Source organism: Anabas testudineus, chromosome 14 (assembly GCF_900324465.2).
Source record: "Anabas testudineus chromosome 14, fAnaTes1.2, whole genome shotgun sequence".
NCBI lineage: Eukaryota > Metazoa > Chordata > Actinopteri > Anabantiformes > Anabantidae > Anabas > Anabas testudineus.
Window position 1 is genome coordinate 3,522,007 of NC_046623.1, and position 25,392 is coordinate 3,547,398.

Below are 25,392 nucleotides of genomic sequence, written 5' to 3' on the forward strand. Positions count from 1 at the left end.
CAACACAGTTGTGTTCTACTTATCCTCACATTTCTGGCAGGGGTACGCACCATGGGCGGTGCTGGGGTAGGCATTATGGCGTGGGGGAAGGGCGTGAAGGTATGCTGGTGAGTGTGCTGGTGGGTGTGTTGGTGCTGATGCTGGTGCTGATGCTGGTGCTGGTGGAACTCTGTTCGCAGGTAGGGTGGAGGGCCCAGTGAGGCACCACGGTCTGCGCTCTGGGAGGCCAGGAAACGGGTGTTGAGCTCCTGGCGAAGAAGGTCTTGCTCTGCAGAAAAAGAGAAAAGGAGCAGGATTAGTTTGTTAATGAACAGAGGGGGACTGACCAGTTCAAGCATTTTGACTCAGACTTATAGTTCCAGTACTAACATGCAGTTTTGTTGCTGAACACATTTTCAGCTTCCTATACTTCAAACAGCTCTGAAAATGAAAAAGTTGTCATTTCCTTTAAATGTATGCTCTAAATAACAACAGTCTGTTCATTACACCAGTACATGCATCTATAAAGAACGTAACCTGAGAAATGGTTATTTTCTAGTGGTCTCTTTTTATTTTCCAGAGCTGTATTTCATTCAATCTTAATCACACTTAACTTTAAATATGGTCCATTTGTTTAATGTAGCCTATAATGTGGTGTTTGTAATAGGTTAAACATTTGTTGGTTTGGTCAAATACATGCAGAGAATTCTCAAATGCTTTTTCTACTTGTAACTAAATTCAGCCAAACCAATTTAATAATGAAATAAAATTATACAACTCCTACATCCGGCATACACAAGTTCCACTTAGCATTGTTGGGACATTTCTTGCACCACCATGTGGTTAGTTATAAAGTCTGGTCATTTTTCATACTTGCACATGCACACAACTAAAAACACTATTCTGCTTCTCAACTGTTATGCTGATGAAATATCCCAGCAGCAGCTGCAGCATTTTTTCCTTCAGGAAATGCACATCCTCATTTTAATTAAACATTGTTTAGGCTGTACATGAAAAAATAAGTTCTGAAAGAAAAGACTGTAATTAGACTTGTTAATTATGTCACAAATTAAGACAGGTCCTGGTGGATCTCCCTCAAAGACCCCTGGAGGGTCTGGGCCTCATGTATATATGTCATCTAATATAAAAAAAAGAAATAACCAGGAAATGACTGTGATTATCATCGTGTCATTTTAAATTTAAGCAAGGCTCAAGAAGATTAGAACAGTCTGACTGCAGGAACTGTCAGATGTTGTGATTTGACACACTACAGCCCCCCTGAGACAAAAACATCTGTTGCTCTAATAACCTCCGCTCAGTCTTTGGAGAAAGAATGGTTTTCAAGTAATCACTGGCAGTTTTTTAAATTTCTTCTCCAGAGTAATCTTATCCTTTCTATTCCACTGTGACTCACGATAGCATGTTCTACATTTATCTCCAGCTGTAGGCTTGAGATTGACCTGGAATTCTCTAGGTATAAACATTTGATCTGAACAAAATCCTGCTCTGTTCTGTATTGTCCATTGCAGGTGAAAATGTAAGTTTCAGGCACATTGCTCAAGCCTCCCTCCTGTTTCCACACTGACCCTGACATTTAGCTTGACAGCTCGGAAATGTGCACTGGGTCTGTAATCACTTTTGTGTCCTGGTGGTAGATATTACTGGTGTGGAGGGCCAATCAATCAGATCATGGCAGAGCGTGAACTTGAACTGCCCACACAACTATAAATGCACAAAACAATGGAGTACATGTGGATCTTTAAATAGTTAGGAGTAACATTCTGTTTGGCCAACAGTCTTCACACCTCAACTACTTTAAATTCAAGTGCTGCTCTGAAATGTGTCCTCATGTACTACCCATATGTCTCAGCCTTCCTGGGAACCTGATGCAAACCCCCACTGAAGGACAGTAAAAGGCTTGTTGTTTTTTTGTCTCCTTCGTGCACAGTTCTCTGCCACACCACTTGGGGGCGACATGGGGACATATACTGGTAGTCTGAGATGTTTACCTGAGTAGGCACTCCCAGCAGCAGGATGTCCGGGTACTGGCAGGGTGCTAGATGTCAGTGGTGGTGGTGGAGGCAAGGCCGCTGGAGGAGCGAACATATTTGGGTGATGAGGGTGCGATGAGGACTGCAAGGCAGGGGGAAAGCTGTGAGGGGTGCTCTGGTTAGCCCCCAAGGGCAGGGGGAAGACAGAGGCTGCTGCGGCCGCCGTTGGAGGAGGCGGGTGGGGAAGGTGCAAGGAGGGAGCAGGGGGTCCGTGGGGTTTGTTGCCCGGGGTGCTGCTTCTGCTGCTGCTGTAGAGAGAGATAGAAAGAAGGAAGACATATAGAGAAAGGAGCCAGGTGAAACTAGGCATGATCAGTCAAAATTAACAGTTGTTCCTCCACATCCCCTCATCTCCATTTGCTCCAACATTCAATTCCCAGCTCAGTGTTTTCACACTTCAACTGTCCCCCATTTACAAATGCCTCCCCATTTCTCTCTTGTGCTTCACCGAATCCAGGGCAAACATCATCCGCAAAAACACCACATTCACAACCCTCAGATGCAAATAAACCACTGCTGGCAAGCATTACAGAATGAGCATCTGTCTTTGAACAGCTTCTGTTAAGGCACTTCCTCCAGTGCCAGGTACTGAACATGTGCACTGGAAACGGGATGAGACGGAGAGAGGGTATGTATGCATGTGTAAGCAAACAGCCTTTTGTAGTGTGTGTGGGTTTTCCCCAGGGGTAGTCACAGAACCCACGTCTCCACAGCTCTACAAACTAAGCCTAAAAGCTCATTTGCAGCGCTCGCTCTTTGCTGTGGGCCCCAGCCGTGATTATTCACAGTGGGTGCCAGGCCCTGTTGGCACACCGGCAGGGCTGGCACAGAGAGTGGGAGGCAAAGCAAAGTCCTAAGAGCCTGCGAGGCAGAGCTGTCGCTGGGACTGAGTGGGTTCTGAAGCAGCGATCTTGGAGTCTTAAATTATGAAGAGAGTTTCAGATGCCTCTGTGCTTCTCAGCAGACACAGAACAAAACAGACTTAAACTGGGCTTGCACGGGCTCGTCATTTTTTAACTGTTGGGGGCTGGAACCTCAAAAACCCAGATGACAATGTTGGCTAATAAAATACAGGTACTCAGAAAGCAGTGTGGCCCCTAATGTTAATAATCCAGTGAATGCTACTGTTTAGCGATCAGGAACTTGAAGCTCTCCCTGATGGCAATTTACATCTCAAGTACTTTTAGCACAAGAGATATTTTAGTATTTGCATGAATATGGAGGTCTTGTTTGTAATAAGCTTATCTCTGTGTAAAGTTGTCTGATATTAGTCCTACCTGTGACCGTTGAGGTTGAGGCTGTTGTAGGCAGAAAGAGGCCGCGGGTGGCAGCGGGATGGGGGCCGGTGGGGCCCTGCCTGACTTAGATGCTGTTGATGAGGGTGGTGTGTTGGGAGGGCAGGCGATGGTGGATGTGGGTGAAGGCTGGGTGTCGGTGGTGGTCGGGGGTGGGAGAGCAGTTCAGCCTGGTGGTGTGGCCTGGGAGGAGGGGGCGGTGAGGGCTCTTGGCCCTGGGCGAGAGGCAGGACTGCAGGTGTCTGAGGCCTGGGAGGAGCCTCTGAACGTGGGGGCAGGTGGGTTGAGGCAGAGGCCTGGGTAGGGCCGTTTGTCTGTGTCCAAAGAGGGGACAGGGACTGGGGGGCGGATGGCTGGGGCTGGGAAAGGGGGAGGGCTTGGGGGGGCAATGGCTGGCTGGGGATGCTCGATGCAGGAGACTGTGGATCCCTGCAGCTCTCCTGGCTCCTCTCTTGACTCCGCTCTAGACCTGACACCTTGAGGAGGCCTGGGCCGTGAGGCTCCTGGCTGCCATTGGTAGAGAGCACATCGATGCCAAAATCTGGAACTGTATAAAAGAAAGAAGAACTGTGAATAAATGCTTTCTCCAACCTCCACTTACAACTAGTGTCCAAGCTGATTGTCCATTTGCACAAAAGAAATATAAATGCAATGTTAATGGACTATAATCTGCTCAAAGTCAAGAACAAGGTCATGGATTTTACAGATGCTAAGGTCTTTATCTGCATAATGACTGCCTTTACTCAGGTAAATGAAGACTACAGATGAACACCCTTAGTTCCAACAAAGACACTGCATAGGAGCCGCAGGCCCTTTGTAGAGTCTTGTCTTTCTAACTGCCATCTCCTCTGCCAAGCTTACTGCGTTAGGTTTTAGCCAACAGACAGCCCCACAAACTGGCACCCACATTGTTTCCTACTCTTCCTCCTCATACTGACGCCCTGCTGGGGTTTGAGGTGGTGCCATCAAAAACACTACTTCCCGCCCTTTAGTGCAGGCGTTAGCACCAACTCTGGTGAGAAACTACACAGCTCAAATGTGATTTTCTCTTTTAGGCTAAATACATTTATATGATATACAAGGTCGATTACCAGCATTGTCTGGCAGAACAGCTGAACTATGCAGGGTGCAGGTTTGCATGGTGTCAGGTTGTCTCCTTATTACCACTTACCTAACTTTAATTTAATCTAAATAACATAGACCAGGAGTCATATCTTATCTTAGGAGACACGGCTGTGTGTTCTTTATCTGGCTTGAGAGTTATGACTGTTAGTGCATCTTAAGGGACACTGCATTCACTTTGGCATGTGACATGAATAATGCCTTTGGCTTTAGCCAAGCCAGCAAGCCTTTAGCTTGCTGTCTGGAAAGGTGAGGATTCATTTTATGGATTTTCAGTAATTGCACAAAACCAGCAATTACCTGCCATTAAGAGCCCTGGCTGGACTCCATTATGTCCGAAGTGTGAATTAATCAAAAGAATTAATAATAACTGCTGTACATCGTTGAAGTCACACAGAACAATAGCTAATAAGCTCCGTCCAGGGTATTCCTCTGCAGGGACCTCCTCCTACAGAACAAAGTGCTCAGAAACCAGCAGTCAGCTTGGCTGCTTCAGAGGCAGAGAGGCTCATGGGAGATGACAGTGCATACATAAACTGTAATTAACTCTCCCCCAGGCCTCAGGGGGCTTAAGAGTAGAAGCGAGGGCTCCTCCTCCTCCTTAGCGAAGCCAGCTAAGCTCCTTTACCTGCCACAGAGTTGTAGATGGGACAGAGTCCCCTGGGCTGAGACAGGAGCCTGCACTGCAGGGCTGCAGGCTGTCACAGCGGACCTCCATCTCACTGACACACTACTCCCTGTAGACCAACTCCACTGGGAGCAAGCTGAGCTAACAGGGCTCTATCAGATCATTCAGCCATTAGCATTTAAATGCTAAGCAAGGTATTAGCAGCCCCAGGTGCATGTGGTATTGTAGTTAAGGTTCAGAGGAGACAATTCTTAGTGCATGATCACAATCAATATCTACAATAACAGCTATTGACTCCTACTCTGTGTGGGAGAGCTTACTGGGACATCTACCAGCCTGTCAGTAGACAAAAGATAATGCTTTGTCTGGGTGAAATCTATTTCTAATAATCTCTGTTAGTTGTTTTTGGCCGAGTACAAAAAAGAAAAGTTCCTTCGTAATGCAGCAATGTGAAACTATGTTTCTTCATCTGCACACAAAACACGTCACTGTTCAACACTTGCATGCATCAACGAACAAGAAAACCTAGCAGCCCTTAAATCCATGTCCCTCATCCACATCAGTCTTCCCTTTGCTTCCAAATGCTATTACCGGTCAAGACTGCTGCTGACAAACAACTTCACCACAACAGACAGGAGAGGAGAAATTCCCAATTCTCAAGTCTCCTGCTGCACCTCTGAGTCCCTGAGGTCCACAGCTTGTTTTGAGAATGTGCTAACATGCTAAAAAGAAGGTGTCTATTCTAGTCATAATGAAGACTCCAGGGCCAGGCGGAGCGGGGAAGAAGAGAAGAGGAGTACACGCCTGCTTCCCTCCCACAAGGGTTCATTTGTCAGTCTTCTTCATCCCTGGAAACAAATAAGTGCAATTCCCACTTGGTTTACTCAAAATATGGAGCCCTGCTGTTTCTCAGTGTTTCAGCAGTGTTGTGGTTTCTGACTTGTATGTGCTGCTTGGTAGAGTGTGAGAGTAAAGACTGAGGCCTGTGGCTGAGTGGGTTAGTCAGGGAGGCAAAAGCTAGAGACCACATTTAAGAAATGAACTGGGTCCACGAAGACTTTGTGAGGCACAGCTAAGTGTGTGAGTGTGTGTGTGTGTGTGTTTAAGAGAGACAGAGTGTGCAGGAAAGACAATTATTAAAGACTGGATGTCAGGGTACGTGGCAATGGGCTTAGGAGGATAACTCATTATCCCAGGGTGAGCAAGCTCCTACTGTTCACAGTGCATTAGCTGCACACACCACCACTGCTTTGTATCTCTCTACATGGTTAAAGCTACACTGCAGCATGTAATCATTAGACAGGCTCCAACTTTGATCTGGCTGAACAAAATCTAATATGATAATATAAAAGAGAATGTGACAAATGTATAAGAAAAAACTCTGTCTGTGATTAAAAAGTGCAATAAACACCTCATTTGTATGTAGATCTCTTTCCTGCTCTTTTTTAATCTCACCTTTGTTGTCTCTGTCCTGTAGTGGACCACAACTCATTAGAGCTGCCAACATCACTTCAAGCCTGCATAGTTAACGGGTCTGTGCACTGATTGGTTAATGGTTCTTAGTCATCAATGTATTTACATTGGAGCAGCAATTTAAAAAAAAACATGACCAAGACCTTCTATGCACAGTACTATGATCTGCAGAGGGACTTATATGAGGTCTGGCAAAATGACATGAACAATGTTATGTAGTTTAATATGTTACAGTACATAAGTGGATTAACTTTACATATTATATTCCAAAGCTGTCACTAGATACAGCTAGTCCCTCTAAATGATTAACAAACAAGCAGTAAGATCATCTTTTAAGTGCAACATACAGGTCAGCACCTGTCTGAGTGTACATCAGCCCAACTCCAGCCAAAACCTTTTTGCTAATGTCTCTCTCTCTCTAATTTGAGTGTGGGTGGATATGACAGCGGACACCAGGGCCTGGAGACATCCTGACAAATTGATGGCTATATCGGTATCTGCGACATACCAAGCCTGTGTCCCATGCAGTCACCCATTTTGCCCATGCCTCCTCAAAATAGTACCTTGACACATTCTAAACCCTCACAGTCATGTATGGGATTTCATCCAGGCAGAGGTCACATAGCTCCAATCAAACAAAACCAACAAGCTCACACATAGCAGCAGCAGCAGCCATGAGACTGACAGCTGACCACAGCTACTGTGTGTAGCTCAAACCTAAAGACTGATCCAAGGCAAAATGCAGAAAGGGCTGACATGCTGTTGCTGGTGCATCAGAGATGAGGCAGCATTTAGCTTTGTGTGAATGTGGATACATTATAATGAAATGTAGCCTGCAGACACATAGCGCAGTATCTATGGAATTCTAAGGTAGAAAAAACAAGACAAAACACCTCTTTGTCAGGAGAGGCCCTGACTACTCTGAAACCCAGAGCTGTCTGTCACTGTTGACAGAGGCCTTGGAAATTCCACTCATTCACTGTCACCCCTGCAACTGGTTTTCTCTCTCCCCACCCCACTCCCTGCTGTGCATCGCTAAGCAGAATCAGATCCAAACCTTTCAAATATCATGCTGCTCTCAGTAGAGCTCACTCCAGACAACACAATGCATTTGCTGGAAACTGTAGTCCAGTGTGGAACACGAGGAACACATCAATTTGGTCCAAAGAGATTTTTAAAACTGTGTGGGCTAGTGAGGGTGGACTCCCAGCAGGTGAACAATTGTGTTACTGAGATGAGGCTTCATTTTCCTGCTATTCACTTTGTCTTCTTTGCTCGGCATACATCATCATCAAGCTTCTCCTCAGAAAACAGAACAATAACCACAGAGGCAGACTCTTTGTTCCAGTTGAATGAATTAAAGTGCTGAATGAGGATTTGTGGATGTCACTGCACCATCTATTTTCACTGGTATATCTCAGTAAATAATATTTCCAATCAGGATCTTTCTCGGCTCCATGGGGCTGGTGGAATAAAAAGTCTTCCTCAAAAATATTCATATTCCCCAGTTATTCTGAACGTCTTAATAAACAATTTAGCCCCAGGCTTGAGTCTGGAAACCATTTAGTCCCTGAAAAAAATGGAGCAAACTCACTTCTCTTCTATTTACATAGTTTTGACAACAAAATTAGAGTTGTAATTGAGCAGCAAGTGTTGACAGTGGTCTGACCTCAGGAGTGGTTTAGACAGCATATGTTCACTAATAAACTCCTTGGTGAGGGACTAGCAACTGTTTATTTGTTCTTAATGAAGCCAGCAGTCGCATTAATGGTAGACATCTTTAACAGATTTCTGTTCCACACAGAGGAGAACAATAAACAGCAGACCTCTAGTTTCTGTCAGTGCCTGCTCCCACTTGCACATGCTCATAAAACCACAGTCTCAGCACTGTGACCCGCCAAGTCAACACACAACTTACAGCAGCATCTTTCCCTTTACTCTCCATGTGCTTTGAAACTTGCCAGTTTATTAGGTATACATATACTGTACATGGTAATGCAGTCCAATACAATGCCACTCCAGTGAGTACTTCATGTGAAACTTACGATGTTGTCACACTCAGGAGAATCTGTCTTTGTCAGTGGAATACCCTGGAGTTCATATTAGCAGATGACATCTGTGCTCAACTCCCATGTCTGTGGGACTGGAAGGTGTTGTGAGATCCCTGATGATCTAATAGCCCTCTATGGTGCCCGGAGTGGTGACAGTTCATGTCGCCCCAAGTCTGCACATTAATCAAGGGATTAATTTACTCATCTGCAGAGACACCACAATAGAGCCTCTATAGAGGCTTTAAGGGGCTGTTAGATTGGTTTTTGCTCTGGAATGGATTAATTCATATTTATCCAGCAAATATACTGTATAAGTAAAAAAAAGTTAAGACATGTACTTCAGTCTTGGGATATCAATTCACATAGAAGCTTAAACCCTGTGTCAATAACCTTTGCTGAGGAAGCTTTCTCCCTGATCTCATAGCCAAAGCCTCCAGAGAATCTCCAGTCTATTAGCTCCTTATTCCTCCCTCCTAAGGCCCTGAAGACTTTAACAGCATTAGCTGCTCTAAGAGCAGTACCACCACCCTCAGTGAAATCCCCCCTGTCTTGAGAGTACACCTCATGGCAATGAGTTCATACCGCACAGGCATGGGTGTTGGACATGCCCCAGTTGAGAGCTCAGGGTGCTAGGACCTGACAATGATGGACGCTCCCCTGCTGGCCCTCCCAGACTCTCACTCATGTCAGCAACTCACCAGAGTAGCGTGTTGGGTTACTCAGCCTGCATATCATGCTGTGTGGAGGGTCTTGGACTGGAGCTGTTTTATTAGTGGGTGCCATGGGTAGCTGGGGAAGAGGGTGAGTGGGAAGCTAAACAGAAATAAAGACAGGGGGAAGGGGTAGGTGAGCAGGCCAACTATTCTGGCTGTGAGAGCATGACGTGTAGTCTTTCAGTGAGAATTCCACAGTGTGCCGATATCACCTCACAGTAACACAACCTGCTTCTTTAACAAGCGGTAATCGAGCAAAAGACCATAAGCAAGCGGGTGGTGGGGGAAAGTTGTTAAGCCTTTCCTAACATCTATATTTCATGCTTGTCTCTTTTGGTTTATGAATTTTGTATTACAAGTTGCAAAGCCAAAATAAGCACATATGTAAATGTAAATAGTGTGTGTATAAGCAGTGAGGTCATTGTGCGCGGTGTGTGCGGTTAACCGAGACATAAACCCCAGACTCCTCTTCTAGGATAGACTGTCTGTGACTCTGATCCTCTGTGAAATGGTAGCAATCTGGGGTAATTGGGCTTAGTAAGCCACTGAATGTTCTGAGCTCTTCTGACAGATGCAAGGCCATAGAGGAGCCGTTGCCAGACCACAAAGAACAAGCACTTACACATGTTTACAGTATGACAGAGTGAGAGAGACAGAGGAAGATGGAACTGCAAGAGTGAGAGATAGGAGCCGAAATGGAAAGAAATTTGCTCTGTCCCATCGCCTACCTTTGCTAGTATCCATCCATGCACCGTTCATACTCCACTCAATGCCTGGTGAAGGTAAAAGTGCTCTGTGTCCTCTCTCGAGTTATAATGAAGCCATTTACTAACAAAGAGCTGTGGCGACAACACTCTTCCACCCGCTGTAGCTCTGGTTACAGATGCCTCTGTAATGGCTCTTAACTGTTTCTGTGTCTTACTGTCACTGCTCACTTCCCAGCCTGCCAGCATGTAGAAAATCTGCTGCCTTCTTGCTTAGACAGCTCCTGAGCACTGAATGTTTGGATATCTTCCACTTCACCACCAACCGAAAACACCATCGCCATCTTTATGTGCACGGGTATGTAGCGGCAAAAGAGTGTCATATTTCCAGCACCCCTTCAGAGAACAAATCTTTATATATCTCTTAGGGTGTGCGGTCAGGCTGAAGAGAACATAACGAGAGAGGAGTTGGGTCAGAGACTCGATGACGGGTATGCTGGCACAGGTGACCAATGGTAGGGGGAGGGTGGAAAAGCTCACCAAGGGACCAGACTTTTCCTGCCACGGGCCTGTGCAGGGCAGCCCTCAGGGGGACACTTGTTGCCTGCGGCTGACAGATCCTCTGCAGGTTTGGCTGTGATGACCAGGCTCACTGAGGCTTTGAAATAACAGCAGCGTGTAATGAGGATCCATCCAGTCCACAGCAATTGTTTAGCTCACACTGTCACAGCAGTGTAAAAGTACACCAAGAGACAAGACAGCTGTGGAGCAAGCCAGACCATTTGACCTCATACATGTCTGATATCTCTACTAGTGTGGAGTGAGAAGTGGTAGGTGGCCATTTTTGTGCATGTTCCCTAGAGAGAGATCCACAATGAGGGGACTGCTGAGAAGCACACGGTACCATACAGAGTCGCTCCTTTGCCAGTTCAAACATTTACAGACGAAAATCACTACACACCAAGTAAAAAGTGTAAACTCTCAGACTTATTTTGGAAATAAAAACATTTAACATGTTCAGCTGCTTTGGCTGGCTAGAAAATAGACCTGTGACTTATTTCTACTGTGCTGTACTAATGTGACTAGCCAAGCTCTGCAGGACATTTTTGAAATTCATGCAAAACTTGGCAATAGGTTCAGTGCTTTGACTTGAGGCTGATGTGTGACAGGAATCAAAAGGTGTTCTGTTACAACCTGAACATTGTCATGTCAACCATGTCATCTGCTTCTTGCCCTAATGTCCCCACTGCGCCACAATACCCCCCAACAGCGATGTGTGAGTAAGTATGTCTGCTGAAACAGAAAATCTAATACAAAAAAACAAAACAAATAGCATCAAAGAAAATTGAGGCTGTGTCAACAACTCAAGTATTTCACAACACACTTACTGGCTCTGCAACATGTGTTTCTTGTCAGTCACTGTGGCAGCTTAGAGAAACAGACAATCGCCACTTGATCCAGTAAACTGCAGACATGCTGAAATCTCAATTACAATCACATGCTCATAAAAACCCACACTGGCTCTTAAACACCTTCCACATTCTCATTGCTTTTTCACTCCCTCGCTCTCACTCTCTCTTTACCAGTCCACAGGTCCAATGCCACCCTGGCTGAGGTACAAGTAGTGCAGCTCTATGTCCACTGCCTGGATCTGTTGCGTATTGGCCTGTCTTCCATGAGGCCCTGTCAGCTTGTCAGCTGAACCCAGCCGACTGAACCAAACCAGCCCATGGGGGTTGTCTGTTAATTGTACAGTTGGCTCCTCTGAGGTGATAGACAGCCTGAGCTCTCTCCTTCATTCTTCCAAAACTCTCCAACTGCATCATGGGGTGCTGACACTGCTCATCCATTGTGTCAAGTAAAAAATGCCCCCTTTCTTTCTCTATTGCTGCTGCTTTTCTCTCCTCCTCCCTCTCTTCAGCCAGTAGGCACAATTTGAGAGTAACTGGCTTGCAGCAATAAGGAGAGTGACAGCTCGAGCTGACACTGATAACACCATGTTTTCACTGGGGAGAGTGGCATGGAGAGCTGGAAAGAAAATCTGTCCCCAGAGACTCATCAGCCTGGGTTTGCACTCTTTTTCAAATGGGGCCAACTGGTTTTACACACATCTACACTGCATATTCGGGCTGCTCGCAAGGATCAGATTCAATACAGCCTGTGCAAAGTGTTAAAATGATATAAGAAAACCTCATTCCCAAGGGGTAATAACTTGAATGCATGGATCAAATGTCTCGAAATCTGGTAAAGTATCAATTTACATGTAGCCTTTTCACTTTTTAAATCCTTACTGGCATTACAGAAGCAGCCAACGTGTCTACGTGCATGTGTGTGTGAGCGTGTCAAGTGCCGTCTCATTACCCCCTTGCTCAGGTTTCACTGCAGTTGGATTAGCGGGACACCCGGGGCAGATTTGAAGCTGTTAATGGCCATCTCTCCTGTCCTGTCCACTCATACTTTGATCCTTCCTTCCTTCTAGCATGGAAATACTGTGTGGTCTGCTAATGCTACCCATCTCCCACAAAAGAGAGAGCAGTAGGGTGTAACCAGGCCTACGTTCTCACCCTCTTCTCTCTGCTTGCAGCCCTCTTTCTCAGGAAACCCCAGCGCAGCCACATCAACATGCTTTTCAAAATAACTCCACAAATTAGCTGAGGGCTGTTGGCAAGCCTCACTGTGATGAGCTATGGCTGTGGAACTGCAATACTTGGAGAGGGAGGGTTAGTGTAGGGGAGGCTGGTTGGGATTTGAGCTGTTTATTTGAACTGCACCGTCGTCCAAACAGTCAGCTGCCTTTCTGCTCCCTTGTCAAGCCTCAGAGCTTAAGCTAGGATTGTGGTGTTATTGGGGAGAACAACTTGATATCCCCCTTTGGGCAGCGGCTGCCCTGAGCTTGGGTTACTTTAGGGGAACAATGAAGCCTCTGTCCACAGCCTCCTACTCAGAGAAGACATGGGCTCAGACAGGCTTGCTTGTGTCAGGCATGGCCAGGGGATTCATACATCACAACAACACACTGCACACTGACTGAGTGCAGGCTTTAGGGGAAAAAGCTTCCAAACACTGCTTCCCAGCTTTTCCTCTAAACGGACCAGCAGAGCCCCTGTCTCAGCACACTAAGAGCTAAAACAGATGTACAGCCTGTCCCGGCACAATGGCCAGTTTGCTCTTGGCTCAAGAGGCCTAAAAAAGCAATTGCTTCTGGCATTTTGGTTTTTGTATGACAGTATTTACACTAAAACCTGACACGTGGAATAAAGGGGGGATGCTCGATTCCCAAAATCAAATAGCTCTCTTCAGGAGCAGCTTAATCTGTAGCAGATGGTAACAGTCTGATGGACATTGATGGGTTTGGCAAGGCTTCTAAAGAACAATGGCCAAAAGCCAGAGATAATGAACCAAAAGATGGTGATAAAATGGAGCACTGTACAGTTTGTTAAATTGTGTTTGTATCAAATGCACATGCATTATATTTCCTTTCCAAGATACACATATAACTTTACACACACATAGCCTGCCACAAATTAACCACATCATCACCAAACACTCAGCTCTGAAATAGCATCTTTGGGTTCCACCAAACACCAGGGGGCGATATTGCACTAAAGTTTCAATGAGAGTGTCACATCTTCCCTGCACTCATTTTACCTGTCTCTGTGCAGTCAGTAGCCTGTGAAAATATGATGCAGTCTGAGACAAATTAAAGCCAGGCAAAGTGTGTGCAGAGCAGAAACACATACAAGGGATCTGTGGACTGCTGCTAACAAACCAGGATCCTGCTCTGAAGTCCTCTCTAATCTGCCCTGAGGCTCATTAGGGCTTTATTTCTGCCCTGCATATTTATGAGACTCCGAGAGGGTGAGAAGGGAAAAAAAGATAACCTCTTCTCTTGTGGGAGCAATTAAAGCATTGCTTTCATCAATGCTGATCAGAGTCCTCATGCTCTCGCTCTCTTGGCTTTTTGTGTCTTTTAAAAGCCTGTGTTTACACTTTTGCGGTACTGACCCACCTCTGGCACTGCAAGAGTGGATAGGGAAATAAAGACTCTTTTACCCAACATCATTCCTTAAAAAACACCCACTGCAGCTGTAAGATGACTCTAGACAGTGTTGAAACCACAAAATCTGACTAGGCTTCGATTTCCAGGATTCCTGCAGTGACCACTGAGGATTAAAGAGATTGGAGTGGTGGTGAATTTTTTTGATTCAGGTAAAAAAACTTGAACATGATAGTAGTGCCCTGTGGTGTGAGAAGAATCCAACCATCTTTATATTTTAACACCATATAATTATATGGTGTTGTAAAATATAAAGATTAAATATAAAAGGAGTACATTTTTAGTATTGCTGGCCTTTGGTTTTATTTGATAAACTCTACATGACCATATAATCCAAAATGGGTAGTTCGGTAAACTTTGGGCCATTATTCAGTTCAAATCCTACTTCATGCTGCTCAAAGCAACACCAACACCGTTGGGGTGAATCGTTTTGCAGTAACATCCTATTCGCTCTGTTAATCCCATGTTCTTCTTTACTAGCTGTTTCTATAAAGCTGCCATGCTACATTTCAGGGACAAAGTCCTAAAGTCATTAACCAGAACCAAAATCTGGATGCTAGAATGACATCACGAGGCAGCAGCAATTGCTTAAAAAACACTGAGATTCACAGAGGGGATGTGATGGAAGTGGCCGGAGGGGGAAGACCTTGAGAAGAGAAAAGACACACATGGTAGATCATGACAGAAGGGTGTATCATTCCAGAACAGCACCCCTGCTATTATGCATGCACACATACATTGACAAACGGGCTCACACACTCGCTCACTCACACATACACTATGCACATGCACCTCTAAGCCACCATGAGGCCTCATTAAGGCCGTCTGCTCTCTCTCCCTCTTTGGCAATGTCACCTCTTCCGCAGGGACCAAAGACTGACACAGGCATAATTGGCCTGAACATACCAACAGTGCATTGGGAATGGCCGGGTCTTGATAAGTGGTGTGTGTGTGTGTGTGTGTGTGTGTGTGTGTGTGTGTGTGTGTGAGAGTGAGGGAGTGAGTAAGTGTGCTGTGCCCTGACCCTGTTAATGCTGCACAGTTGGCAGGAGAGTGGCTGATGTCACATTGGATCAGAGGATGCTGGTGATGGTGATGGGAGTAGGACCTCTCCTGGGAAGAGGAGACTGGTGCTTTCAACACCTTCACCTGCCCTGTTCACATCTACTACTAGTCTGTGGCCTCTCCACCATCAACTTATGTCAAATGACATAGTGACAATAAAACACTTAAAAAGGCAAGTGCTTGCTAAAAGGATGTTTTTTATGTACAGGAACTGCACCTTTCCCAACTCAGAAAATAAAAATGTAATTAAAGGGAACCAAAAGACTGTGTTTTTCTTCTTGTTTTTTTTATACCAAACCAGATTTCTCAATAAACTGAGTATGCTTACATTAATCATTTTACTTTAGCTAGACCAACACAGAATCTGCCACAGTGTTACCCGAGAGACCTGACAGAAACAGACATGTACAGTATACATTTGCTAAACTGCCAAATATCCTAGTGTGGCAAACACAGGAGGGGTGGGGGGGCAGCAGGAAAACTAAGGCCTTTCACTTTGATCCCTGGAGTGCAGCCTATTTAAATGTTTGTGTTTGAGATGTAGACATTTAATTTTGGCCTGATGGGTTCCATGCTCTTTGGTTTTAGAGTGGCATGTCGGATATAAGAGTGTTTACACAGTCTCCCTCCTGCTCTCCTGGTGCTGAAAATAAGTGCATTAAGATGGATGGATTTACTTAGTCTCTAACCCTGGGATTTGGGAAACATACTCTGAATGACCTCGTTGTGTTGCTGGAGGGGATGGAAGGAGACTAGCCAGCACTGTGGTGTGTGTGTGTTTCCTTCAGCACTAACAGACCCATTCACAACATGCCCTTAAAACTGATTTTGGTTCACAAACTAGACCCTTGGTCTCACACACAGTATTTACCTGACTAAGGTATCTGCCAAATTTCCGTAATTAGACTTGATTGCATATGACTGTAACAGAAAATATGTTCACACATTAAAAGTGCAAAACTTAGCCACATAAGGCTAAAGTAGGATTCATTTATAACCAATAGGTATTGCAGCTGAGATCAGAACTAATGAGCCATTAGCAATACAAACATTTAAATGTGGTTTTAAAATATATACAATTGCAAATATTGCCCCTTTTTTCTTTGCCTACAGACACAGTAAATGTGAGCTGTAGACATGGAGACTGGGCCATTGTTTGCACCAGTGAGGCAGTAAATCAGCCAGTGCTACTCTTGATTTGTTAACCTTTGTTTGGCTGTGTCAGCAGACGAGGCATGGCTGGAGCGGGCCCTTTCATGGTCATGAAATACAGCCTCTCTCACAAGTCAGGCTGCAGCCAATGAAGAGAAGGGGGTGGTGGGGGTGTGTTTGTAGCACAGGATATTGAGCTTCTTTACCCCTAGAGATACATTAAATGCTCCTAGCATGGAATGAATAACCAACAGAAGCAAAGACTACTGGTGATCTGCTTCAGTGATGTATCAGTCAGAGTTAAATCCTTCAGATCTCCATCTTATTTCTCAAAACATGCAGTTATTAAATATCAAAAGAGAGTTTTGATTTCTTTTAAGCTCATGTTTGAGCCAAAAACAACAATGATGCTTTTTCCCTGCAGTTATATCTGAAGGGAGGGGGCAGCGACCTCTCTGTGACCTCTCAGCCCCTGGCAAGGAAAAAGAGACCGTCCTTGACTGCTGCTGCTCCACACAACGCACAAAAGGCCAATGGTAGTCAGGTCATCTTTCCACTGCGCATCAGGTCAAGTTCCACAGGCAGTCCTGATTTCTTGACACACAAACCCACACAGACGGCAGAGGTCAGCACGAGGGCGGTGCAGGGAGCCTGGGGCAGTAAACCAACACTGGTGCTGTGAAAGGCCAACCATCTCTTTCCAGTCTACTGAATGAGTTAGGGAGCTGCCTGGGTGATTTGTGGTGTGATGGTTGCTCTCTGTATCACTTGAGATTACAGCAGGTGGCGGCCCACAGCTTGGAAATACACACAGCTCTATAACCAGTCCTCCTCTCAGGAAACTGTGAGAGAATGAGGCAGAGAGAGAAAAACAAGCCCTCTGCTCCCTCCCACACAGCAGTAATACGCTCACAGGCAATTTTGTTGCCAGCAGAGCTCTCTACGACAATCCAGGGAGCTCTTCAGCTCTGATATCTGCCACAAAAGTTCACCTCCGCTTTTCTCTTTCCACTATTTTTTTAAACAATGCCATCAGCGCTGCAAATTACACCTTCCACATTGCACATTATTCTCTCCCCTGGTGACAGATGCACTCAAGCCTGACACACTTCACCAGCGGCGCTCTTCACGCTGGCGTGAGCCCCGGGTCTCGCTGTAGCACCGCTTCATTTTCACATTAACTCCAGCAAAGCATGGTGAAATCAGCGCTGTGCTGAGGGGGGGAAACTGAGAATCACTACACTGTTCACTTCAATTTACCCTCATGCTGAACTTGCTCTCACATCGCAGACACAGCTGCAGGAGATGTCTCATCAGGGACTTGCTTCTTTAATATATCTACCAGATGAATTCTTAGAAAAGAATCTCAAGTGCTCTTTTGTTATAACCCTAAAATTAAAATTACATGATGAAGTCATTTGTAATTGTGATCACAGTTTGAATGTGACTTTAATAATGTATACAAAGGTAATGTAGAATTCTGTGTATTAACTATGTGTTGTTACTTAGATTTTCATTTTTCAAATTTTATCCAAAGCACCCACTCTGCTGTAAATAGAGTCCAAGACTCAACAGTTTACTGATGAGAAAATGTTCAACTCCACTCTCGATAAATAACACTGTGGAACATTTTAAATGTCATCCAGCATCATACGCTTGCTGCTGTGTTTATGCTCAACAGGTTATCTGCTCTCAAATGACAGCCTTTAGGTTGGTTTGTGGTTTGATTGTATCATGAAGGAATGTAACTTGGTGACAAGGTATGTCTGTGCTCATCATTTATATCCTCCTCTGCAGGCCTTTGGGGTGGAACTCTCATGCAGGTTAATCATTAAACACTTCAGTTCACTTCCTGGATAGCAGCCACAGCCTTAATAAAGTTAGGTATCTTCCTGGTTTCAACCTACAGTTTCTTGAAAGCAGCTTAAACTTCTAAAGAGTTTTTTTTCCACCGGAGCCAAATACACAACACCACAGCTTTTGACTGGTGCTTACACTCCTGCAGAGCAAATGAATCAGATGAGCTAGCTGACACCTGCAGGTGCACTGACAACTGTGGCAATTAGAGGTAGCATTTAACGACTCTTAGTTAATGAAATCCATTCCAAGTCTAAGTGAACTCAGGGTGAGAAGGATGGAGGGAGAAAAACAGTAAGGAAAAGAAAAGAGTGATGGCAACTGTATGCTCTACTGTAGACAGCTATGCACAGTTGACACCAACAGACCCGAGATGACGTTGACACAGGAGCAGAAGAAAACATACAGAAACTGAAAAGACAAATCACCTTCTTATCAGCTGGACTTTCTTTTTAAAATTCAGTGTAGAAAAAAAAACACACACACCAAGGCTTCTCAGAGAGCACGAAAAATACACTGTAATTATTGAGTAGGTGAGAAAGCTGTGAGATTAAAAGGTGAGGGATCAGCACTAAGTCTTCAAAGAGATCTGAGGTTGCCCTGGGCTAATTTCCAGTCTTGCTGCAGAAAAAAAGCAACAGTCTTTACCAAAGCTGCACATCAGCAGCTGAATTACAATGGTCTGTTGTTTTGATGTATAGTCAGTGCGTTATTATTTGGTATTATTTTCTGCCATGGCGGCACGTAAACTTGCAGTAGCCCAGTACTGCTGACTGCACAGTATATTGGAATTTATACAGATTCAACATATAAATTTTAGAAAGAAATGAAAAACTCCTGCATGTTTATTTTCAGCTTGATGGGCGAACATGTTGGAAGTAGACAGGAAATCATTGCAATGAAGAATTAACCTGTCATATGGCAGTGAAGAGAAGAAAAATGCAATTATGCACAAAGAATGAATGGCCACTTGGCTGACATACCGCGATTGGAGATTTTGTTCCACTACACTCTTATGCATCATGTGATGTTTGCTGGAACCACCTATGCCCCTTGGTGACACGGTTTTGTGTTAAACTATAGACAATGTAAAAAAAACACCTCTTCAAGATTATGCCCTCACAAAGCAGTAGAAACTGGACAGAATCCTGGACCACCTTTAGGAGGTCTGTGGCCCAAGAAGTCTTCTCCATATTCTTCATCCTAATGACAATGGCGTAATATAAATGTTGAGTTATTTTGTGTATATTGGCTGGTAATAAGGCGCAATAAAACTCTGGCTGTACTATCTCTTCTATTTCTTTACCAGACCTTTTCCTCATTAGTAAGTAAAGCTGTATTCCTAGATGACAGTCTACAAATTTCATGTAGGCTAACTGATCTGCAGCATCAAGACTTTACTGTAGTTTCAGCCAGAAGGGTTCCTTTACTGCAGAAGCCAATATTATAAACCAGCCGTTGCTTTGTTTGAGAGTTGCTTTTGCTATTATGGCCTGTCATGACCTTCTCAGTCCTATGCTCAAACGTGAAGCTCAATAAGTATTTTGTGTGTACCAACAGAGAAATGCACAAACTGTCAAACAAACAGAGACTTTTTGCACCTGTCTTTAGGCAAATATTGACATTTATCATTCCACAAACAAGTCTCTCTCTTGATGTTTTTGTTGGAGCTGTCGCTTGTCCTGATGTTTGATGGCATGAGAATGGTAGTAATCCCTTCCAACTAAAAACACAACTGACTCTTCTAATCTTAACACCACCCTCCAGAAAAATACCAGTTGTCCCTGCTCTCTTTGCACCTGGATTCTTTTACTTGCCTTTTGCAAAAGTGTCAGGCATTAGCATATGGCAGGAGAGGAGGTGGTGACGGAGATGGTAAAAGAGAAGAAAAGAGGGGATATTTAAATGGAAATAGGGGCCAAGCGAGTGGACTATCATGCAGTAAAAAGAAAGCGTATTTTGTGTACTGTTTCCCAGTCAGGTCCTTTCATAGATGGGGAAAGAGGGCGGCCCTCTGTTGATTTAGGCCACACAAAGGGGGCCTTAATCCTTTCAAGGGAACCAAATAAGTCCACAGAGAAGCAAGTTCAAAAGGAAACCTCTCTGTCAAGCACGGCCATTGAGCCCCCCCAATGGACGCCACAAATCAAGCCCTGAAGGGAATCAAAGGCCAGAATGTGGGAAATGTGTTTGGCGGTCTGCGCAGAGGAAAGTGCAGAGAAACAAGGAAGAAGGGGGGATTAAAAGAGACCTATCATCAGCAATCGTCCCTGTTTCTGCCATGGCCCTGAAGGGGTCACAACCCTCTTCTCCGAGCCTTCCTTCAGCCTTGCATGGTAACTCCCACCATTACAGAGGAATGTCCATTCATGTGGGGCACCTCCATTATCCCTGAGCCAGAGAAAATGGGGCTGCTTTTAACAGCAAATTAGTGACTTGATAATGAGGTCACATGTGGTGTTGGCACACTGAGGCCACAGGCAGATGCCTTTCCTGCCCTTGCAGCTTTACTACACTTGCCTCCTAGAACTGCAGGACAAGCCACAACAGGTTTCAGCACATCTGCAACAAAATCTCCCAAAAGTCACCAAATTATACATCGGTTCCGAATCATTTCATATCACATGTAAAAATAACAGTAAGGATGATAATATTTTAATGACTATTGAATAATTGTATTGGTGTAATTTATAATTGTGCGCAGTGGGTAAATTGGTTCAGGTATATGGATGTGATGCATTATTATACCTTCATTATTTTAAATGACCATACATAAATATGACAATTACTGCACTGAAACAATGCATATTAATTTCCAAATGGTGAGAACAACAGAAGTAGACATGCCCCAGCGCCATCATTGTGGAATATTTCACCACACACACACGCACGCACACACGCACACACACACCAAGTCTGTACCTTTAACTGCAGCTGTGCTGAAAAATTTCTCGGAGCCAGCATTGGAGACCTGGAAAAGAGGAAAATGGAATGAGCAAAATTACAAAAACCTGAGCATAATACAGTTTCCCTCCAAAATATCCAAACACAATTTAAGATAACATTTCTGGGCATAGGTCAGAGCAGTGACTATTGGCTGAGAGGTCATTGTTGGGTTGTGGTAAATAGTTACTACTCTTAAATCACTAAACTCATTCATAGTAAACCTTAAGCTTGAATTCACTCCAGTAAAGTTTTATTAAATGTGGCTTTGATATACATCTCCTGCTGTGTGTACGTGACCAATAATCTTAATTTAGCTACCAACTTTAATCCTATTTAGGTTAGATCATATCTAGTTTCCACATCCTTCCATGTCCAAATTGTGTCTTCGATTATTGGGGTAAACTAAGAACAAGGATCAAGCCCAAATACTGGACTCCAACAAAACAAGTGGCTCTTCATATACAGGCCACTTGATGGCACTGTTGCTCCTTGACAAAACAGCCCAGTCCATTTTCCAAGCAGAGGAGCAACAACACAACTAAATAATAAAACGTGCAGGACAGGATTAAAACCCAATAAAACGTTTCTATACGCACATGAAAAACTAATTATAATTATAAAAGTATTATTATTTAATTATTTCAACATTGACACTGAGGGTTAAGATTATTATTTTATAAAGTAACTACAGGTTGTCAGTACGGGAAAGAAACTGGACAACACCCGTAAAGCTGCACATGCAAAAGAGAAGACAGGTTTCTCTGAATAACCTTCAGTTGTGATAGGTGGCTTTGTACTTTCATTCGCCAGGTATTGCAATAACAAAATCCAAATTAAATCGCAACAGAGTGGCGATACACCGACATGTCACAGAAATGACATCGGCTGTTAAAATGTAAACAATGCAAGCTGCAGAAGAAATGACAGCACACGGGGGCAGGAATATGGTTACTATTATAAAACACCCACTCAGACCATTTTGCAGACTCTCTAACACAATGATAAATAAATCAATCTTAGATTATAAGCGGCTCAGAGCCAGCGCGCATACCTTTGATGTGGCAAGGTTAGGAAAAAGCAAATTAGTCAGGATATTACTTTCTCGGTCTGGTAAATGCCGCCTCGTTTCACATTCTGCTTTTCAAATAATATAATCCACACAAGGGGCGGTGAAGTCTACTCCGTTTAAAATGGACAGCCATGCAAAGAGAAGAAGCCTTTCCAAGAAAAAAAATCCAAAAGCCGTTCACAAAGCTACTGCGCCTTTTGGACAAAGGGAACCATGTGTCTCGCCAAGGAGCTGCAACAGCACTGAGGCGACGAGAGGAACGAAATCCCTCCACCTTCCTTTGCTTCCTTCTTCGGGACACAGATTTTTCTTTCACGTATATTCTCCTGTCGGAAATATCCGTGAGAGGTAACAAACCGGATCCGGGAGGGTTTGCGTGTTGGTGCGCAAAGAGGTACTTCGTCCGACGAAGCAAACCAACCCAACAAAGCGCACGACCAGTTTCCTCTGTTAAGGCAGAGACGGAGCCAAATCACATAAGCAGTGAGCAGAAATTCACGAGGTGTAAGCCCGGCGTGGCTGTGTGACCAGCTGCAAAGCCTGTCTGCCGTTCACACTCTGACGGATCCCGGTCGTGGCCACACAAGAGCCTCGCTCCATCCGCTCCCAAGCAGCAGACAAACTCCTATTCATCCAGTGACTGACTGCCTGAGTGCTGCTGTTGCTGCTGCGTTCCCGGTGGGGTCCTCCCACTTCCTGATTTCCAGGCGGACTTGGATTCAACCTCAGTCGTGCTTCTTCAGAAGACAAACATAGTCGTGTTTTGAGGCTTCGGCTGCAGAGGCGCACATCACCGCGTTCAGCTTTTGCGTAAATGGCGCGCAAAAGGAGAGACAGCAGCGGAACACAGCTAGATAGGAGCGCTGAGCGACAGAACAAGAGGCAAGAAGAGAGATGAGGGAGCGAGTGAGGGAGGGGAGGGCTGAGGCAGAGAGATATTCTTTCTTTCACTCTGTACTGACTGAGATGATGTCAGCCGCTAATGAATTCCCCAGTAGGGTGCTGCTACCGTGATGGGAGGAAAAACAAAACGCTGCTTTATGAGCAGCACGCACCTCCTTGCAGCCCACAGGCGCCGTCTTCCTGCTGGATCAACTCCCTCTCCACTGACCTGAAGGGAGGTCAGCTGGTAATATAAAAAGCACTTCGGGTCATTCAGCCTTCAATTTAAGCTTTGAGCTCTCTGTGGCCCACCCTGACAGACCTAAAACCTAACGAGCTACCACCCTTTACACTACAGACATAAATCACCGCTACCAAGTTTACAATTATGTGAGAACTCGACCAAACCCAGAAGGGGTTTTATTTCTTAGTGTGCCTGCTCAGGGTCATAACTAAACAGCCCTGGTGGGGCTAGTAGAGCTTAGTTCTTTGCTCCTTCTAGACATTTCCCAGTGGTGATGCCAGACAGTGTGTATTTAAGAGGGATCACACAGATTTAAGGTGGGTCACTTGACAGTTCGGATTCACACTGCAGGCCTGACACTAATGTTTACCTGAGAAGTCATTATGCTCATCCTTTCTTGCCTTGATCCTTACATTTTCTGAATCCTGATCTAATGTGGGGTATTCCAGAAAGAAATCCTATTATTAGTTCAAACCTTTGAATTCTATAGCTTGTCTAATGAGCATTAACCCACTGGATGGGAGGTCAATGGATGTACAATCGAGTCACACTGCAAAGTCTTCCTGTGCCAGCTCAGCCCGCAGAGTAGAAAACAGACTTAGCTCATAGCTGAGATGCTAATCCGTCTCTCGGTAACGGAGAGGTCGAGGGTTTGCTGGCTGCCGGGGACCCACCATACAAACATGAAGTCATGGGAAATGGGATATACATTTGGCCTGAGACTGCATGAGAGTGGCAAAGCAAATCCTTACACATCTGAGTTGACACAACAAAACCTTTCTAAAAACTGCAGTCAGATGCTCAGTCTGTTTAGCTGACATGTCTACATATACCAGAAAATTACTTATCTATATACTTTGCAAGGCTGTTTGTAGACACACTGATATGCAGAACCAAAAATGTGGAATTATTACAGAATAAAACACTGTAGTTTCAATTCACTGTTGAAAAAGTACAGTCTAAAGGACCAGGAGTTCATCAAGCAACAGCAACAAGAGTTTGTTATGTTAATAATATTTTTTATCAAGACATGTAACTACATGGTTTTCAGCATCCAAATAAGATGGACAAGATATGACTGTGGCTCTAAAAGTAGAACATGGTGCTTCGATCTGATTCCAAGGCAAACCAATGAGTGATGTCACTCCAGTCTGTGGTGTGCCTAAACTTTTAGGCTCCTGCTATGGGTCCTTGTGTGTTTCACAGATGTATGTATTGTGCACTGAAGCACTTGCCTTCCAGCTTGCCGTTGCTTACAGGCTATGCAAAAACATCTTTGATAACAGAAAAATTTACCTCTACAATGCCAGTAAATCATGTCTAAAACAAGTAGCAAATGTTCTAACTGCAGATACGTGTAATTAGATCATAAAAATTCTGATGTTTGAAGCGGTGATTGTGATGAAACATCAAGAGCATATCATGGTTTGACTTCAAACGCATGACATGTTTGGCTCCAAGATATGTATTTATGTGACTACCACAGACAGAAAATGGCTACCAGTCGGGGCTGTGCAGCAGCAGCAGCAGCAGCAGCAGCAGCAGCAGCAGCTATGAACGGGCTGCTGTTCTCCATTTTAAATGGTCATTATCAGATTTGAGAGCAACCACAAGTCTGTGATTACAGCCACACTGCCAAACAATCAGCATCCGGATCTCTCACTGCACATTATTTTTAATTCAAATGAAACGCTGACAGAGATGAACACACACATAAAAATGAGAACCCTGCACAGTTTTACTGTGGAAAAACATTGTCTATGCAAGAGAATGAAGCACTGGGAGATCAAACGCAATGTCTGAATGTATGCTATGTATCTCAGTAATTGCTGTCTGGGCACGTAAGTTCTGTCTATAGACCATCAGCTTCATGCTGACATTTTGTCATCTTTTATTCCTTTTTTTGGATGCTGATTCTCCACTTCAAACAAACCAGAGGCATGTTTGTCTCTCCCCCCACAACCATGGTTTAATTTTACAGGAACTTTCTTCTAGATTACAATCACAGGGGACTGGTCTGCCTCTATGAGCCTTCCTGTCATTATGCCAAATCTACCCTCATCTAAAATATTACTGATAGTTGTAATGTGAGTGTTGGAAATGC

General features: G+C 44.4%; 1 protein-coding gene across 1 annotated transcript in view; it reads right to left on the reverse strand.

The window, feature by feature from the left end:
- auts2a (activator of transcription and developmental regulator AUTS2 a) overlaps positions 1 to 25,392 on the reverse strand; it is a 271,187-nt gene that overhangs the window by 9,414 nt on the left and 236,381 nt on the right. Inside the window, exons 6-9 of the mRNA XM_026371485.2 lie at positions 21,070 to 21,118; positions 3,308 to 3,872; positions 1,989 to 2,278; positions 30 to 268 (exon numbers count right to left, since the gene is read on the reverse strand). Of these exons, the coding sequence (XP_026227270.1) occupies positions 30 to 268; positions 1,989 to 2,278; positions 3,308 to 3,872; positions 21,070 to 21,118 (1,143 nt within the window). The remainder of the gene's footprint in view (positions 1 to 29; positions 269 to 1,988; positions 2,279 to 3,307; positions 3,873 to 21,069; positions 21,119 to 25,392) is intronic.